Source organism: Apaloderma vittatum, unplaced genomic scaffold (assembly GCF_000703405.1).
Source record: "Apaloderma vittatum isolate BGI_N311 unplaced genomic scaffold, ASM70340v1 scaffold18718, whole genome shotgun sequence".
Taxonomy (NCBI): domain Eukaryota; kingdom Metazoa; phylum Chordata; class Aves; order Trogoniformes; family Trogonidae; genus Apaloderma; species Apaloderma vittatum.
In genome coordinates this window covers 760-19828 of record NW_009730392.1, presented here as the reverse complement: position 1 = coordinate 19828, position 19069 = coordinate 760, and the positions used below count along the sequence as shown (strand labels likewise).

The 19069-nt window shown below is 39.0% G+C and overlaps 1 protein-coding gene across 1 annotated transcript; it reads right to left on the bottom strand.

Annotated features, from left to right (window-relative positions):
- Positions 1-1044: 1044 nt before the first annotated feature.
- LOC104269070 (disintegrin and metalloproteinase domain-containing protein 9-like) lies at positions 1045-18672 on the bottom strand. The gene is made up of 21 exons (XM_009874795.1): positions 18602-18672; positions 16194-16305; positions 15209-15285; positions 14535-14613; positions 13501-13577; positions 11739-11958; positions 11022-11093; positions 10216-10388; positions 9623-9707; positions 8592-8713; positions 7536-7707; positions 6486-6575; positions 5768-5963; positions 5546-5651; positions 5173-5347; positions 4698-4778; positions 3497-3602; positions 2501-2633; positions 1999-2062; positions 1457-1509; positions 1045-1123 (listed from the first exon to the last, which is right to left on the bottom strand). Exons 1-21 carry the CDS (start codon positions 18670-18672, stop codon positions 1045-1047), a joined length of 2343 nt encoding a protein of 780 aa, XP_009873097.1.
- Between the last annotated feature and the right edge of the window lie 397 nt (positions 18673-19069).

Below are 19069 nucleotides of genomic sequence, written 5' to 3'. Positions count from 1 at the left end.
TGCCCGTCTTTGTTTCGACAGTTTATTTATTTATCGATTTTAAAATGTAATTATTATTTATTTATTTTCGACAGTTTATTCGACCCAGAAGCGTCTGGCGACCCAGCGGTGGGTTTTGTTATGGTCATAAAATTAAGACGCAACAAAGTGTGCTGCCCCAGTGATTTACTTTAAGTTATATTAATGTAGGATTATGCTTATTAAAGCCTAAAAGGTAGGAATGTTTAGTAATAACAATTCAAGATTCCGAGGAATTAAGGAAGATGACAGTTCTTTGGAATACACTCTTTGCTTGGGCTGATTTTTACCTGCACTGTGCTGTGGGTTCTTTTGTCCTGCTCTTAGCAAAATGGTCACAGAAGGGATTAGAAATATTTTCTTGGCGAGGCCATCCCATAATCTGTTCACTCTTTTTGCAAGTTTGTTTTCCCAAACTTTGCCTGTGAACAGGGCCAGCGTGATTTACTTTCCGTGCACAGATGCACCAGACTCCACAGCCTCCTTCCTGCCAGGGTCTTTTCTGCCTTGCAGCTGCTTTTCCGTTAGTCGCCATTCGGACAAACGATGAAACTTCATGCATTTTCTTTTAAACTGGTACCTCTTTCTGATCGGTGACAGAAGGTACCTGTTGCTTTTGTCATGGAATCAGCTTGTAGAAAAAATCTGAAGCTGTAATGCCCAGTGAACATTAAAACACTATTTTAAACACCAGGTTTTCTGTAACAGCAGAGATAATTTGTTTCTTTTAGACTCAGATACATTATCTACAGAGTTTCTTTCCATTGCTAGTCTGCCTAGGGTCGGACTCCGTCTTCCAGATGTGAGGTAGAAGAGGCACAAACGCAGCCAGCAGCAATTAAAAAAATAATGGGACGTTACAAAATCTGTGTTTGGTGCCTCTTAGCATCAAGTCTTTTCCAGAGGTATGTGTTTTCAGAAGGCGTTTTGGCTGCAGAAGGAGAGCACTGGGGGACTGCAATCATAAATATTATTTTTTCAGACCAGTTACTTGTCAGAATTGCTTGAGGGCCCCCAAGAAACTTTTCAGACAGCTGGTCGAGGTGGGACTGCAGGTCGTTGAGGTCCTGAAGAAACTGCAGGGAGCTGGGTTTGTACTGGCTGCCTGAAGTGTGGAAAACACCTTTTGTGAAGTATTTTATGACCTGAAGACAACTGGTATTTCTAAACTGGTTATACAGTTGCTAGCATATATACATATATATCTCTCTCTCTGCTCCTCCCTCTCTCGAGTAGCATTTATGTGTCCCATTATGCTGGTTTTTATACACATTAAAAGAGCATTTCTCCTTCCAGCATTTAGTCTGTTATATCTCATATGATGCTGCATGAAAAATCCTCCTCAGCACGACACGAGACATTAGGAACTTCATGTACAATGATACAGCAAAGTAAACGTAGCAAACAGAAAGTAAAGAAGGTTTTAAAAACTACAAACCTTGGACCAGGGGCATGTGATATGGTAAAAAAGTCAGGACTTGGTGTGGCAGGCTGGAAAAGATGTCACAGAAATTCAATATAACAACACCCCAGGTTTCAAAATGTGGTTAATTTATCCAGTATTAAGCTAGTGCTATTTTAGAGCTAATTTTCATTCCTTGAAACATTCTTCCTATTCTCTTGCAACATTTTGTTCTGATAGTTTTTATTTTGTTTTATCAGAACTAGATCCACAGCTTGGGTAAGCAGCTTCTCTGGTATTTGGCCAAAGCATTCAAAGTCTTTGGCTCTTGTGCTAAGTAGCAGCCTGTCCCATCCCATACTGCTTACAGCCTGTGTGGACAGCGCAGGCAATAAAACTCATGCTCACCCTAACAGAAATCCTGTCTAACATATTATAAATTAGTTTAAATACTTGGAAAGTCAGATGGTTTTAATGTACCAAAAATCTACAAAGTCATCAGTGACTACATTGGAGAAAAGGCACTGTATAATTTGGATTACTCAACATGAAATAACACAACTGTGCATCTATCTTACCTGATTGGTTCTTGTGTTATTACTTGGTCCATTATTTTGCTTTGGTTGCTGCACATTGTTATTTCTGAAATAAAAAACACAACATCAAACAAAAAAACCCACCCAAATCTGTTAGGTTTAACCACAGTGTTTTTCAAGGGATGAGGCTACAGCTCAGAAATCTGGATTCTGTTTCTGGCTCCACCCCTTTCTGGTCTGGATGAATAAATTCAATATGCCATGCCCCTGTGTCCGTGAAATACAATTGTCAATAACAATTAGGAAAGTGCAGTGTATTTTGGGAAAAAAAATGCTTGAAAACTGACAGCTAAAGTGTAAGGATTAAACTACCTAATAGCAGAGTAACAGCTCTTAAACTACCTGCTGTAACTATTAGCAGGGATATCCTTTTCTTTTAGGAGGATGGAATTCTTTGTACAGATAAAGGATCTAACTGGCTTGCTAAATTAAACTGGAGTATGCTCTCAAGGGTTGAAATATGCATTTGTAATAAGTGAAATACCTGTGTTGTCTTCTACTTTTCCTGCAAAACTTTCTTCTTATTGCATCACGCTTAATTACTGCTAATACAGTAAGAGATAGTACTGGCAACACAAGGAGGAAAAAAACAAGTAGGCCATCCCGAAGTGAAGTATCTAGAGAAAAAGAATTGAAATCTTGTAAGAGTAATCTAACTCAACCTCATATCAAAGCGTTATTTTCTGCTAAAAATACCTTTCTGCTATAAAAACTACAGTCTTCAAATTACTATAGATTAAAAGAAGTAACTCCACTGAATTATTATAGATTAAAATGAGTAACTCCACTGAAATTTGTAAAATGCTATCAGAAAAGGAAGATTTGGCCTTATGTTGTCACAAGCTCTTTTTGCCTTACGCACACAATGTTGTATATAACACACAAATATTTTCCTTTCCTATATATTTTTTTCAAGATTTCTAAAGCAGGCACATTCTTTTTGAATTTGCTTACCCTCAGCGGATGTGTGTGTCTTCTTTTGCTTTCCTAAGTTTTTACTAATACAAAACTTTTGCATGTTTTGTGTGAAGACCAGCAAAATCTTCATTTTTCCTTGCTGCATGCGCTGCCCTAACCCCTCTCATTTCTGTGAGACCCTGTCCATGCTGCTTTCATTCTCAAGCTATAGTCTCCCTCTGTGACATTTTACCAGAACATTATTTTAAATACCAGAGTAACTACCTAAATATCTAACTGCTTAAAACATGCAACAGTAATTCTAAGTAGCTGATATATTGCCTTTTATCTCAGACAAGCAGAAGTCAAATTCTCCCTTGGACCAACTTCCTTGATGTCTGCAGACCTACACGTCAGCTAATAATGTTTGTTCTTCAAGTCAGTCCAGGATTAAGTGTCCCATGCAAAAAAAAACCCGCACCAGCAAACAAAGAGTTGAAAAGAGTCTGAAAAAGCCCCTGTTGTTAGCAGATTATTTCCTCAGGCTCTGGGAGCAGAACAAAAACCAGTTTCAGCATCCTACCTATATGAGGGGGACCGCTGTCAACGCTGCCACCATAGCCTGAGCGGTTACAGAACGGTGGCGCCCACCCGGGATCGCAGTGGCAGTTCCCGTTGTTGTTACACACCTAGGGTCGATACAACAGGGATTAGTCAAACGAGTACCGCCTTTCTGGGAACGGCCGCTTTCAGCCTCCTCCAGTATGGGTTTGGAGTCCTGGGTTAAGAATTGCGCATGGAAATGAGAAGTGTTGCATAGAAAGGGGACATAGATCTGTTGGAATGAGTTCAGAGGAAGCCACAAAGATGATCCAGGGGCTGGAGCAGCTCTGCTGTGAGGACAGGCTGAGGGAGCTGGGATTGTTCAGCCTGGAGAAGAGAAGACTCTGAGGGGACCTTATCACTGCCTGCCAGTGCCTGAAGGGACCCTACAGAAAGGCTAGGAAGGGACTTTCCACAAGAGTGTCTACCTACAGGACAAGAGGAAATGAATTTAAGTTAAAGGAAAACAGACTTAGCTTAGGTCTTAAGAAAAAATTCTTCAATGTGAGGGTGGCAACACTCCGGAATAAATTGTCCAGAGAATTTGTGGCTGCCCCCTCCCTGGAGGTGTTCAAGGCCAGGTTGGATGAGGCCTTGAGCAGCCTGATCTAGTTGAGAGGCGTCCCTGCCCATGACAGGGAGGTTGGATTAGATGATCTCTAAGGTCCCTTCCAGCCTAGGCCATTCTAGGATTCTATGATTCTATGAAATATGTGAAGTGGTAGCTGGGGATAAGCTCACCCCCTCTGTAATATCCCAGGACACTGAGCAATACCGACACCAGGCCTTCCTCTGTAGGAGTTAATCTTTGTTTTGTTATTTGTCTGCAATAGATTTTGGTCCAAAGACCTTCTCAGTTTTCCCTTTGGACTCTCTTTTTTTTTTAAATGTGAAAATAAATAAATTAGGCATCACTAGACTGCCCTCCTTCAAGGAATATTTTCCTTGACATCTCAGAAGTATTGTAAAACTCGACATATTGTAAACTTCCCTGGGGAAATGCAGAAGAAATGTCTCTCGGTGTTAGTGCTAAGAGGTTTACATGAATTACAGATTAAAATGTTGGACTTTTTTAATACAGGTCAAAGGAAGACAAAGCCATCTGGCTAGTCATTGCTTTTAGGCAGGGATTTTGCACCTATCTCCACCTGTAGAAGGGCACGAAAACACCATCTACTCACGCCATTGTCGTTACACTTCTGCTTTACATCACAGCTGTAGCCCAGATGACTTGCATCAACACACTCAAAATCAACACAGGCCTGGAAAAAGTAATTAGTGCCTTTCAAACACAAAGTTTCAAAAAAAAACCCCTTTCATAAATATACTGTATAAACGCATACAAGTCTTTTGCTTAAGCGTCAGGAAAAGAGCTGATAGAACATTCAGTACTTCACAATGTTCTAGCTGCATTTCTCTTATACTTTCTTAAGTCTATGGATGCATTTTGATGGAGTAATTTGAATAAATGATAATGAAGTTCACTGATATGTAGCATCCCAGTTTTTGAAGAGCTAATTAATTGTGTATTTTGAAATAGCAGATTTTTTTATTGTATTATGGCATACAAACAAGAGAACTATGGAATGCTTTTGAAAGTCAAGAATTTTCCGGTTGATGGATTAGATTCTGTAATGCTGCTCTGATTCATTTTACCTTCTTTTCTCCACAGGCTGTTCCGTCATGAACTTGCGCAGGATCAGGGATATCTGATCCCAGGTCAAAGTCAGAAGACCAGCATAAAACCCCAGACGCATTATTGACAACACTCCAAGCGGGAAGGTTTTGAAGACTAACAGATGTGCACTGGAGCTTGCCGCACAGACTGTGCCTGTAGTGAATGAACAACACTCAGAGACAAGGTGAACAGGAAAAAAAAAAAAATCAGTGCAAATACACCAGCCTGACAAAGTTTTAATTTGCGTTTCAAGGACGTATTCTTTTCAACCTTGTGCTCTAAGAGTTTGCAGCAGAATCTGTTTTTTACGTGGAAGATACTAGGGTTAGATTTTGTTTGCCAAAAACTTACTGAACAGCACATTTCTTGTACGTGCCACCTTTCATTCCACAGTTTCCAAACCGATCTCCTTTGATATTCGCTTTTTCGAAGCATATGTCAGGTGCTTTTCGTGCCCCTGTACAAAAACGGTGAGTCTGAGTGCGCGTTTTAAGAATACGAGAAAAAGAAAGAAAAATCAGAAGTGTCAGTTGGGAGTCTACAAGTCTTTTTTACGGTAAATTATAAACATACCTTTTCCATATATAGATTCACATTGTGAATCAAAACTCTGGCATACTCCGTAGTAGCAATAGGCCTTCGTGTTGTCACAGGGGTAGCCATTCATGATATAAACGTCGTCTGGGCAGTAGGCGTTGCTTCCGTTGCAGTATTCAGGCAGATCACAGAAATCCCTTTTCGATCTGCACTCTGCTCCCGCCACTTTAAACTAGAACCAGAGAGGAAGGCCACCCTGCTTTTTATTTTGTGATAGGGTGAAGTTTTAACAGGAAATGACAGCAACTGGGAACTTCTCGTGGTTTAAGGAAGATGGAATAGTTTTTCAGATTGTAACGAATATCCCAAATCTCCCTCAGTTTCATAGGGCATAGCTATAAGGTCTATGGGCTGAGCCTGCAGAGGGCTTGGGTACATTGTACAAACGAGTACACGAGTACAAATTAAAATGCAGAGAACTGTCACAGACTTTGGAGGAACTTGATATTGCATGATGGAGATCACTACTACTGAGTGCTCTGACGGCTCCTGTGAAGGATGACACAGAGATGACATTACACTTCTAAGCTACCAGCCGAGAGCTGCTGGACACAAATTCTCTGCTTTATGTGCTCTCTCCTGGCAAATGCAGTTGGATAATAAAAAGATGTTGAGAGCGCTGTGATAGCTCTTTTCAAACGTTAAAAACCCACTAGTGAATAGTGTCAGTTTAGCTTGACGACATGCAGCCTACCTTGCAATTTGTGCAGCACAGTCCTTGAGCGCATTGCGATCCAGGCGTGAGTTTGCAGGTTGCAGCGTCACAGCAAGGGTTGGTGCATTCCTGAAGAACAACCGTGGGCAAGGGGGCACAATGTTTTTACCTCACTATGGAGCTAGGAAAGTACATCATCAAGCCAAACACTTGGACAAACCAAATTTAAAATACACCATCTCACTGGCATGTTCTGAGGTTGACGGCCTTCTGCTCTAACAGAAACCAGCACACAATTTGGTTGTGCTTTTTTTACCAAAAGTCATCAGGAGGACACCTGTTTCCCTGTGTTTACAAGTTAAGTGGACACTAAAAGAAGCTGAACACTTTGGGTTTTAAATGACACTTCTTAACACCCCTCCTCTCATCTTATTTTTCCACCACACCAGCAGTTTGCTGTAGAGAAATCTTCGTATCTGTCCCTGACTTAGAAGAAGACCGAAACAACAGAACATGGGTTTGCTGACAGCCTTTTGATTTATTGGTGTCTTTTTTGAGACACCTTTATTTTCTAAAAGATGAGTCAATATATCCCGTTATCTGGGGGACATTCTGACAGTGCAAATACGACCAACAAAAGGAAGGGTTACACTTTGGAAATCTGTAAGTGCTCTATAGGTGAGTAGTCTCTTTTATGTAACAGAAATATCCACGTTGCTAAAACCAGCACAAAATCCACATATTCTGCACTGAAATGCTTTTCTTTCTTAGGCATTGGCTCAAAGTTCTGCAAAGTCCAGCAGCCCTTAACTGAGTTCATAAGAAGATCAGAGTATGATTTTAGGCTCTTTCTAAGATTTGTCTTCATATTGCATGCAAACCCCTAAATTTGCAAGGAAAACTCCTCAGATATTAATGCAAATCCGTCATACCAAAAGGCCAGTGTTATGCAAGTTTGATATGATATGATATGATATGATATGATGTGATGTGATGTGATGTGATGTGATGTGATGTGATGTGATGTGATGTGATGTGATGTGATATGATTGATATACAACAAAAATCCAGTTGAATTTCATTCGTTACCTGTGGTTTTCCACAGTCGCATTCTTCATTGCTATCGACCACATTATTACCACAGACAGGTTCCTTGTAAACATTACTTGTTTTGGGAGGATTTCTAAGGCAATTTCCTCCTCCATTTAGAATGAGGTTCTCAAAATCATCAGCACTGCAGGTGCTGAAATTCCTGGATCCACTGAAAAAGTATAATAGTACTCTTTTATAACAAATATTTTGCCTACAGGAAAAAATACAACTCAAGCCCTTAAAATATTGTTAATCTGTAATAAATACTGTGTTTCATAATGCAAGGAGATCACAAGATACTTAATTTTTACTTATTTCGCATTAGAGTACAATACTAGAAGTTAAAAATACTTTGTATAACAAAAATGCAAGTACTCTCAGAAGCCAAAGAGACCACTGTTCTGGTGTCCTATATAAAAGAAGCCTTGGAAATTCCATGTCTATTCTGAGTTTAAAAATGCTTGATTAAAAAATACTTTCCAGATATTCACCTTAACCTGGAGTCCCTAAGAACTCAAGAATGCACCATCTTATAGTAGTTTTTTCCAGTGTTCAACTACTCTGATTTATTAGTACAAATGTGAGTAGATAAAATAACATGATCTTTTTCTCTTAAGGGAAACTAAAGAAAAAATGAATGGAAAGAAGTCTAGGCTGATAGTTTTTGTTTAAGATAACTGTTAAGAGAATCTGTGAATAAACCCAGTGAGTAAATGTAAAGCATTCTCAGGGTGAAAAAAAAAAAACAAACAAAAACCAGAACACCACTACTATAATTAAAAAACCCTGATACGAAAAACAATTAAGAAAATCCAGATAAGTTTGTACAAATGCAAAATATAATGAATGACTGAGTCAGAAAACAGGTAACATTTCAAATAAATTAAAATTATGTCAGGATCTAAGTTGTTGAATTCACCTCTACGGTTAAACTTTTCAAACAACTCCCCATTCCCAAAAGTTCTTCAAGAATCATGGGACTTTCACAGCTTATAAAGCATAGTCACTGCAGGTAAATAACAATCATTAAAATAAAATAACTGGAAATCTTACTTGTCTGTGCTGTACATAATATAGGATGCAGGACACCTTTTATCGTCATGTTTCATTCCAAGATTATGCCCCAATTCATGCGCAACTACTGTAGCATGACGTAACACATTGTTATGATTCAACTAATAAAAAGAGTCAGTGTTAAAAAATATAAAACTAAAGACATTACTAAGCTTCTACCTATGGATTTGTTCAAGCCACAAGTCTCTCAGAGGCTACAAAGAGAATATGAATTGCATTGCAAAGCGAAAGTGGCAAGGACAGACAGTTTGTCACTGTTTTTTCAGTAGGGCCAGATCCTGCCTTTCTTTTGATTTCTCCCATTAGGATGATATTCTGAATAATGACACAGTTAATCAGTCACGACACTGATTTCAAGGGAGTCTTCAGAGAAAAAAGGCAAAGGCTGTTAAAGAATAGAATCTGCCTGAAAGAGAAAAAACTTGTTTCTGGCTAGTTTTGCCCAATCTAAAATTCTTGCCCATTTACAGCCTCATTGTGGAGAATCCCAGACATTTTAGAATCGTGTGTTTTGTTCACTGTCTATCCATAATAAAGATCAAAATATACACATTAGTTTGCAGCTGCATTCCCGTCGCAAACCCACTGTTGTTATGAACCTTAATGGTACCAGACTGGGCTTTTCTGATGCAACCTTGAGCTAGCTAAATTATAAAAAGGTGATAAAAAAATTATTTCAGGACTAAATTAGCCCAATGCACTGGAATGTGATGAAGAGAGACATTGGAAAAAACGTTTTTATTCTAAGTACAAAACATGCAGAAGTCTTTATGTCAGACAGCCCGTAAAACAAATGGTACCATTTCAAGAGCTGATTGGAGGAAACAGGTCAACAAATTGCATGTTATTTATTTAGGATGTCCTGGAAGGTACAACTCTGGGTTTTGTAAATGCACAGGGGAAAGCCTTCAGTTGTTCAGATGCATCTTTGTTCCACTAACAGTGTATCTATGATAATCTGGCAGCTCCTCTGCTATATTCTTCCAGTTACCACAATGTTATGTACTTACAGTGCTGATTGACCCTCCGTGGACTTGTGAGCAGACAGTACCCACAAAAGCCATCCCAATGGATCCCCCATAAGAGCTTCTCCCTCTGCAACAAAAAGCAGTTTGAAGGTCGTGTTGAAAAAGGGGCCAAAAGTTCACAATTTCTACTAAAAGGCTCTGATTAGCCGGAGACAAATACTGCAAATCAAGAGCTGGTCTTCTTGAAGCCAAGAAGAAATTTCTCACCAGGGTTTCACTGCAATAAATAATGAACCTCCAAATAATGAAGCTTGAAAACAATGACCAGCCACCTCAATCTGCTGTGTCAGTGCTGCTGAGTTCACAGAATCACAGAATGTTTGGGGCTGGAAGGCACCTCCTGAGCTCATCTTGCCCAACACCCCTGCTCAAGCAGAGCCACCCAGAGCTGATTATCTATAAAGATTTCATTATGCTCTCTTGGCATTTTTCCAGGCTAAAACAGTTTGGAAGTTGAGTGAATTTTACTCTGGTTATATTTTCATTCATATGCAAACCCCAGATTTTCTATGTTAACCACATGGGCAGTGTTGTTAGGGCAGTGTGGTTAGTTTTTCCACTGGATGAACACTTACATTATGAGATGGCCAACATCATTTCGTGATCGTTTAAGAAGATCTTTCTGCCTCCAAGAAACGAACCTACTCAGTACATCTCCAGCTGAACCATCCGTGACAGAGATGTGGTTTGTATCTGTCCAGATCTCTAATCCAACCAAAACAATCTGAATGTTTAATGCTCTATACATCTGAAAAAAAACATAACGATAATGACTCTTCATCAGTCTGTTCCAACTGAATTATGAAATCACTGCTACTGAGTAAATAAGCTGTACAGAGTCACTGAGACATAACTTCAGTTTCTTTGAATCATTTACAGTTTGATGTGAGGAAAGAATATATGTCTAAAGAAAATTTATTTCCTTCATGAAGGTACGTAAGCGTATCTTTCAGCTGGAGAAGCTGGAAAGACCATATTCATTCTTTTCCTTAGCTAATTGTCTTGAAGAGAAATTAGGGACAGGTGATGAGGAAGCTTACGGAATTGTCCACAGCCCTGGCACTTTGCTTAATAAAACAGAATTACACACAGGAGAAATTATTCTTCGTGGAAATGTAAAACCTAATGGACACTTCAAGTTCTTGGAGCAGCCAAAGTCTGGGAGCACGGAGAAATGGCTTAAAATGCATTTCTCCCTCTGTCTACACCCCTGTAAGACTTCTGCATAGATCTGTGAGGTGCCTTAAATGTGTTTAAAAATGCTGTATAACTTCCAAATACCGTTTCAGAACGTAATTGTTCAGATTTGCTGTATTAGCTGTTCCTTTGAAAACTATGATAAAATAGAAATTACTGAATTTGAGCAGCTTATTGGACCTACCCCATCAACATAATTAATCAGTTCAACTGTTTCCTTTTGCACTGCAGCAGGATCAGAGTTCTTCAGCAAAAACTGTAAAATATCATATGAGAATATCAGAGAAAAAATTTAATGGTCTAATAAAACCTATGTAGCATTGGATCAAGTCATTACCCTGTTGTTATCCACAACCACAAATAATTCCACATAGCTTTTCTGCGGCAGGACAGCTCGCTTCTTCTGCAAATTGGAAAGAACATTAAGTTAACATTGCAACTAAGGAATTCAGGGTTTTTTTTACTTAACTTTCTCATGATTTCCTCTTCAGGGATTTATCAAGCATTTATGCATTTTTTAATGTGACCTATCAACTTCCCTTAGATTTCCTCGTAAATATCTGTATGGCAGTAATACATTGCTACTCAGATGCTGGGACACATGAGCTGAACAGCAGCTTCATGCCTTTCACAACTGTCTTGGGCAGAGCTCTGCTCTTCTGCTAAAGGATTGCTTCAAGCAATGTCAAGTTCTGTTGTGCTGTTCTTCTCGTTCAGAACTTCCCCAGCAGTGCTCCCACCAGTTTGGGGTCCATGAGAATAAGGCAACAACATAGTGGCTTTCCAGACCAAACCCACCTGTGATGACACCATGCCAAAGCAAGAGCTCTGGAGACCCTTGGCTGCTGGAACAGATTGAGGAGAAGGTATGAGCCCAGGAGAGAAACAGGAAAGTATTTACCCTCAGAAGTGTTTCCCTGCTAGAGGTACTGTTTGATAAAAATGTGTATTTCACAGACTGCGTCCCAAACATCTTCTCGTGGTGAAGGTTGTCATTCAGCACACCACACTGGAAGGGGATGTGCTGCATATCTTCTAACCGGTAAAACACATGCTCAAACGTGCCGGATGTGTTGAGTGGCTCCATTCCATACCATTGCCCACCAATGTAGAGAACTCCTCTAAAAATCATAAAAGCGTGAAAAATTATCCTGTGATTTTTCCCTTGTGGTTATGACTAGGCGAGTAAACGGCAGCTGGATACTTAAAAAATTAGGACTGCTCACACCCTTATGTTGAAATAAACTATTATCTTCAATTATCTTAATATAGGGGGTAAGTTCAAACACCCAACAGGATCTCAAAAGACAAAACAGACCTTATTTTAAATACTTGATCGTACACAAGTGTGGGCTCTTTGAATCAGTTAGTGGGGAAGCCAGATTGTTAATAAACGAGTCTGACTCGTGGGGACAGAGCTGATGCAAAAAATCTCTTTCAGTCCTTATCTCCAGTCTCACTCCCAGCCCCATGCAGATGAAGTAATCTAGTATTTTCAAAAAAGAGACGCCCTAAGACAGAAAGAGAGGCTAAAAGCAATAACTAAGCCAGTATTGTAGTGCTGAGTGCTGCTAAGTGTAAAAGATTTTGCATTTGTCCATGGCTCAGAAACACCTGGCACTTGCCAATTTGCTGTATCAGAGTCTTTCAGAAGCTCTTCTCTTGTTCTACAGAATCTCAAAATTGTATTTAGAACAAGAATCCTCCAGTTAATACCACGTGAAAGAAGATCCTAAAAACCGTGAGGACAAGGTAACCAAGGGATTTGAGTCTGGGTAAGTTTGCAGAAAGACCAAAATGAAACATCTGGTTTGCTCAGTGAGAAGCAGCATTACCTGAAATACCAATGTGTTGGCCATTTTATTCTTGATTTAACCAAACGCCATGAAATGCCGTTATTTATTGTGAGTGGCATCTCACATCTCCCACATATGTGGGATATGTGAACGTCATTCCATTTGCCTCTTCCTGCTTGTCAAAAAGACACCAAACTGAACAGGGCTATTACAGCTGACAAGTATATCCAAAGTCCAGCTGAAGAGCCAAGCTCAGGGAGCACAGGGGAGCAGGGACATGCTCTTCTGAATAGTTGCACAATTTGCTGCTCGTGCCACCTCATTTTGCCAACACATTTGGAGCGATTCTGAGGGAAGAACGTCACCATCTTTTATGCATTAATCTGGCCCCTTTACGTTTCTCAAATAAATGTTCAATTTAGGTTGAAACTTTCTCATGGGAACGGTTTATCTTTTGAAACGTGCCCATTCAAAAGACCAAATTGGTTGCAGGAGAGATTTAAGTTCAGCAAAAGCTTCCTCAGGTAGTGGCTCTTCTACAAAAGTATCTGGTCAAAACATTCACATCAAGTAACAGAGGTCTCAGTTCATGTCTGTGTTCTGCCTATATTTAGATTATGCTCTCTCTCATGTTGTCTTTCTTCTGTGAAGGAATTTTAGAAAACAGGGAAAAGTGATAGTTGAGGGTGACTAAAACCTGTAAAAGATTTTAATCTCCATCAAAAGGCAAAATATTTTTAAAAATATATTTGCAAGATAGGATGCTGTTTTCTCTCCATCTGTATGACAAATAGTGACTGTTTTTTTACTGTTTTACTTTGGCACTGCACAATGAATTATCCTGAAGTAAAAAACAAGAGGTAATACCTAAGGCCATCGCACGTGCTAAGAGCAAGAACCGAGTCAGCAATTCCTTCAACAGTGCCGTGATAATAACAGTGTGTCTGAAATGCAACAAAACCACAAAATTAATGACAAAGTAAGGTCATTACCTTCAAATGCAAACTTATTTTCTAATTAGACTTCTTATTTGCATGACATTAAGGCTGGCTATTAGACATTTACAGAGTTCCCTATTCTAAAAGTAATCTCAGCCTTCTTGGAGCAAACTATGACTTGACATGAGTACCTATAAGAGCATTTGATCCCTTGGTTCCAGAAAACAACCAGCTTTTTAGTCTAACCCATCTTTTAGCAAAATCTTTTCATCTGTATTGTTCATCCTGTTCTTAAACAGGCTTTTCTCCAAGGCTGTTCTGAGATGTCTCATGCGCAAAGCACCCAGTTAAGTCTCCCGGAGCTCACATGCAGTTTCAAGTTGAAATTAAATTCAGAAGTATTTATAAAGCTTGTTCAATACAGGACCTAAAGATCTTTGATGCTGCCATTGTACCTTTAATTGCATACTATGCAAAGGCGACCTAATCAGGTAGCTCAAATTCAAGTCTTGGTATAATCTCCTGGCATCTCCTTTTGCACCTTGGAAAACAGCGCTGCTGTATCACCGTGAGCAGCCCGCTCCCTCATAAGACATAAAACCTCATGTTTTGTCTCAGTGGCAACTGCTAAACAGAAGTGCTACAAACGTGAAAACTCAAAAAAGCCTCTTTCCAAGCAAATATATTTTTCTTCTGTAGATACTTTATGCACATTGCCTGCATTTTCCCTTCCATTTTAAAAAATGTAACTGATTCTCACTGTCCTATTATGGAGCTATGAACGCACTCAGAACTAACGGTCGTGCGTTTGCTTCTGCTTTGCAAAGCCATCGAGGTTCGTACACAGCCTTGTCGTCACCCTTGGTTCTATCCAATTGTTAATATGGCTTTCAATTCCTAAAGCTTGTCCTCCCTGGTTTGAGGAAACTCTGACACAAAGAAATATTTTATTATATATAATACCTCATTTTTCAATTGTGTTGCCTCCAGTTTCCCATTCTTCCCATATGTATACAGCACAAAGTCTTCACTAACAAGCTTTCTGGAAACAAAAAAAAACTACTGCTCTTTTAACAGTCTAGAAAGCAAGAAATAAGTCAAGAATCCTAGTTAGTACTACATTGTTAGCAGCACTGTCATGCTAAATTATTATTAAAATACTTTAAATTAATATTAAAATACTTTAGAATGAGCTGCATTAATTGGAAAATAAGTTATTTTGAAATATTTTAACTAAAACATCCATAGCGCAGGATCTGAGCTGACTATGTTGCTTCAGGACCTGGACAATGACAGGCTTAGGAATGAGGAACCACAGTAACAGAAAAAAATTATTCAAATACAGTATAGCTAACAGCCCTCTACCCTGCTAATAAAAAGTTAATGTTGAACTGAATTTTCATTTCCATAAGGATTTTCTGAAATGTAATCCAGTGCTGCTAATAAAAACTTAATCAAGATAAATGTCTTCCCAATTAGAAAAAATATTCCCTTCTATTTGCAAGCTAGTTCCACAACAGAGACGCTTTTAACAGAGTCATTTTGTAACCGCTACAATCTGCCACTTAACTGGTTTCTTTCTGTATAAAAATACTTGTCTATTTGCAACTAACTCTCCAGATGGTACGATTACATACTTATTTTTCTTCAGCTTCAGCAGATATGTTCCATTCCTGGTTTTAACTGAGTAAGAAAGATTGTCATCGGAATGTTCCTGAAAACAGAACAAAAGAGATCCCTCACTCAGGCGATTTTCTACTTGGTTTTGTCAGTTCCACGTTTTGAGAAGAGAGGTCCAACTACTACGTGTGTTTGAAGTATCTACCAAAACGCAGATTCCTAACCCTCGTGCCTTCTATATTTCAAAGCCTTAGTGGACGCTCTACATTCTTTCCTGTGGAAAGATTAAATTCTATTAACCTATGGATTTTCATGTTGAAGACAGAAGGGCACAACCCACATGGGCACTCCTTGCCCAACTACCACATCATATGTCGTGACACTCCTTATGTAAATCATCGGCAGCCAACTCACAGATTCCTCCTTCCTTCCTTAATTGGTTTGCACAAAGGTGACTAATGCTCTTTGATTAACAGTTTTTTAAATACCTGAACTCAATATGTGGAACAAAGGTAAGTTACCTCAGAACTGAATAATTAAGGCTCAGGTCTTTCTCCTTTAACTCATTCATTTACCTGTGTGACTCTGGAACCGTTTCTACAAAGTGAGCATCAACCTTTTGGGTGGTACATGGTTGAAATCCTCTGGTTATCCAAAGACAATGAGCAAAAGAAGATACACAAGTGTGGATGTTACTGCAAGTTTGAGTTCAGCATCTAATCTTACTCAGAAAAAATGGGAATGTTCTTCATGTACCTTCTCAATTTTGTCTCACCAGGCTAGTAAGAGGACTAGAAGTTTGAAGGGCACAGACCTTTGTGAGAACAAATTTACTCAAAACAAGTTGAAGCCATTAAGAATCTTAACAGATAGAGTCGGGCACATTTCTTCACAAAAAATAACCTATACATATATTTCTTGTACATTTTGTGTGTGTGTAATATAGGACAGCATTGTGAAAAAGGACAATATCAGAAGACAAAATCAGATAGAGTAACAAACCTCATGAAAAAATGGGTGATGCTTCTCTCTGCCTGTCAGGCCTCGAGGAATAATTATTTCTAATGTAGAAAGTCTGGATATCTGTTCAGCAGATACACCTAAAAATAAAATTTGAAATTTTGAAAGAATCAGAGTACTTTCACCAGTATGGGACCTGACTGCCCATGCTCAGTTTGGTCTATTATGTCTCTGCCAGAGCTCTTGGATTGTGCTAGGAAAGCCACAACAATGAACATTTTAATCCATGGCCAAGTTACTTTTCATTTTTGAGTGTTTAAACTAAATATATGGGGCCTCATTCTCTGCAGAAATGCTGTTTTGAGTGTATTCAAGGTTAATGACTATACCACCCCAAACACAGCTGATACAAAGTGCTAAAAACTGCACATTCAAGCAAAAGATTTCTGAAACAGGGTGTCTAAAACTGGCTGGCAGCCTTGGCTTTAACTCTTGGTCTTAGTTACTTATATTATAAACTGGGATAATAGATCCACTTTTTCTCATTCCTTCATATAGAAAATGTCAAACCAAATTATCATTTGAAAAAAACCCGAATTCCTCAACTAATACAAAAATAACATAGCGGAGAATCTCAATAATGAGAAAAACAACAAAAAAATCCCTTATTGTATTCGGTGCGTACTGTCATTGTGATGAATTAGTTTAGGAATGGTCAAACTGATTTTAAACAAAAAGAAACCAGATTAAAGCTGGAGTCTTGTGGAGCACACAAAGAAAAAATATTGAATGATTTAAACACAATCTTAATTCTCACATATTCTGGATTATTATTTTTGTAAATAATTTTTGAAGTATTTTTTTCTTCCATGACCTACACTTTTAACCTGATGTACCATGGAAAATTTATGCAGCTACCTTCTCTGTCCACCCACCTGTCCCAGTTAAAATCAACTGTGCAAGGGATGCCAACATCTCAAATAGAATTTAGTTCCTTCAAGCTCTTCGTTGTGGTCTCGCACTTGCTCATCTTCTCCCTCTTGCTCATATCTCTACTTCCTTCAGTCCTTTCCTTGATTAAATCAACTTCCTCTTCAATCCTTTGCTCCTAGTCGTTTCCCCATTGTCTTCAAGAGGAATACTTAGAGTTGTCCTCTGGATATAATTCTGTTACCTGGCTCAAGCACGCTGCCTCCTGCCGTTGACTAACACCGCGTTTGGTTTGTTGCAGTGACGGTCAGGCCCTTTGCAAAAGGTTTGTAACCTTTGTACCTCCAGAACATCACGCTAATGCAGGTAGCTAAAGGTAGGAAGTTTGCTGAGCGTCTGGTTTCAGGTAAATGGTTTCAAGAAACCAAGAAGCAATCTCTGGTGACTTTTTAAAATTGTGTGAAAGTGAATTCATCTGCCTTTTTCTTATCTGGTTTGAGTGTTGACCTTGGTCAACAGAGACACAATCATGGCTTTTAAAAAGGTTACAGAATCAGCAATAACATGGGGCTTAATAGAGAAAGTGGTTTCTTCCTTCCAAAACTGTTCTTACATAAGGAAACAAAGGGATTTCTTCTCATTTACAGTAGCAGAAAGTCACCCCCAGCCTCCCACATTTCTGTGAAAATATTTCATAATTGCAAAGAAGCCACAGAATCACCCATTCAAAGCAAGGAGGAGGATTCTTCAGTGTAATCATGATCTCTACCTGTTAGATAATGTCAGGATCTGTAAAAGCTAGAGGCAGGTAGCATATGTTTAACATTAAAGACTGCCCTTGTAATCCAAATGTGGAAGCTGCTATTAGTAAAGAATATCAGCACTCAATATTTACTTCTGCCTTCACTCCTCATCTTCAATAATTTTATTACCTAAATCGTAAAATCTGTTCTACTTCATGAGCTGTGTGTGTTGAACTAACAGTGGGAATGCGGTTCTAGCAATTTAAATTTTGACGCCTGAAAACATCTTTAATGCGCATCATAAAAATATCACTTTCTAAGAAATACCTCAGGCGTTGCATCTAAATCTAAACTTTGAAGCCAAATCGTAAGTGGAAATGAGTTAATGAGGAACTCAAGCAAAATCACAGGAATTTCCCTCACATTGCTTGAAGAAATTTTTTTCTACAGTCTTTACTACTGATGAAAGTGACAGAAATGGCAGCTGCCACAAACCCTGTCCTGTAGGGAAGATGATGCATTTACACACCTACTGTATCCTGGAATAAAAAAAACCCAAAACACAAGGAACTTGACTATGAAACGCTTCAACCTGTAGTCTTTTCCAGCCACCTTTTCCTTGAACATGATTTTCTCCCTTAGCAGCTCAGCTAACAGCCTAATCCCTGGGGAGAGCGGTGACTCGATTTGCAAGGCATGTATCATTACGATCAGGATCAGACAGCGTGAAAAGACTTGGAGAAACCTTCTGAATATATAACAAAAACTGAAAGCTTACCTTTTATCCAAAAAGGTTTTCCAGCTAAAGTTAGTCCAAAAGTGAACAAAAACAGGCTGTGCTTTAACATGACTAGACTTCCCGGAGAAACTACTACAGTATCCGAGCAGACACTGTGTCCCTGGCTCTTAGCTGCTCCGTGCAGAACTAGAAGAACGAGAACCGTGTGCTCCAAAGGTAAACAAGAGAAAAATACTTCATCTCTGCTAAGGAAACGGGAAGTAAAATTGAATCCATTAGGCTTGCAAAAAAACTGGTTAGACAGCTTAACGCAAATAAGAAAGCAGGACATTGTTAAATGCTGATAGGAGAAAGAGCACCGACACATGCCAAGAGCAAACTGGTTTATTCTAAAGGACTTTAATACAACAAGGAGATTATACGAGATTAGAAACATAAAATATTGCTACCGGCGGATATGATGTTTAGGATATTTAAACTGTTGCCAGGTAAAAAACTCTCTAACA

Excerpts from the sequence above, each read along its gene's own strand:
- LOC104269070 (XM_009874795.1), bottom strand. The coding sequence starts at position 18,672 with ATGTTAAAGCACAGCCTGTTTTTGTTCACTTTTGGACTAACTTTAGCT. Across the intron at positions 16,306-18,601 it reads AAACCTTTTTGGATAAAAGG|AATTTTATTTTTAGGTGTAT; the intron begins TAAGCTTTCAGT and ends TTCAAAATTTCA. Across the intron at positions 2,634-3,496 it reads CAGCGGTCCCCCTCATATAG|ATACTTCACTTCGGGATGGC; the intron begins GTAGGATGCTGA and ends CTTTTTCTCTAG.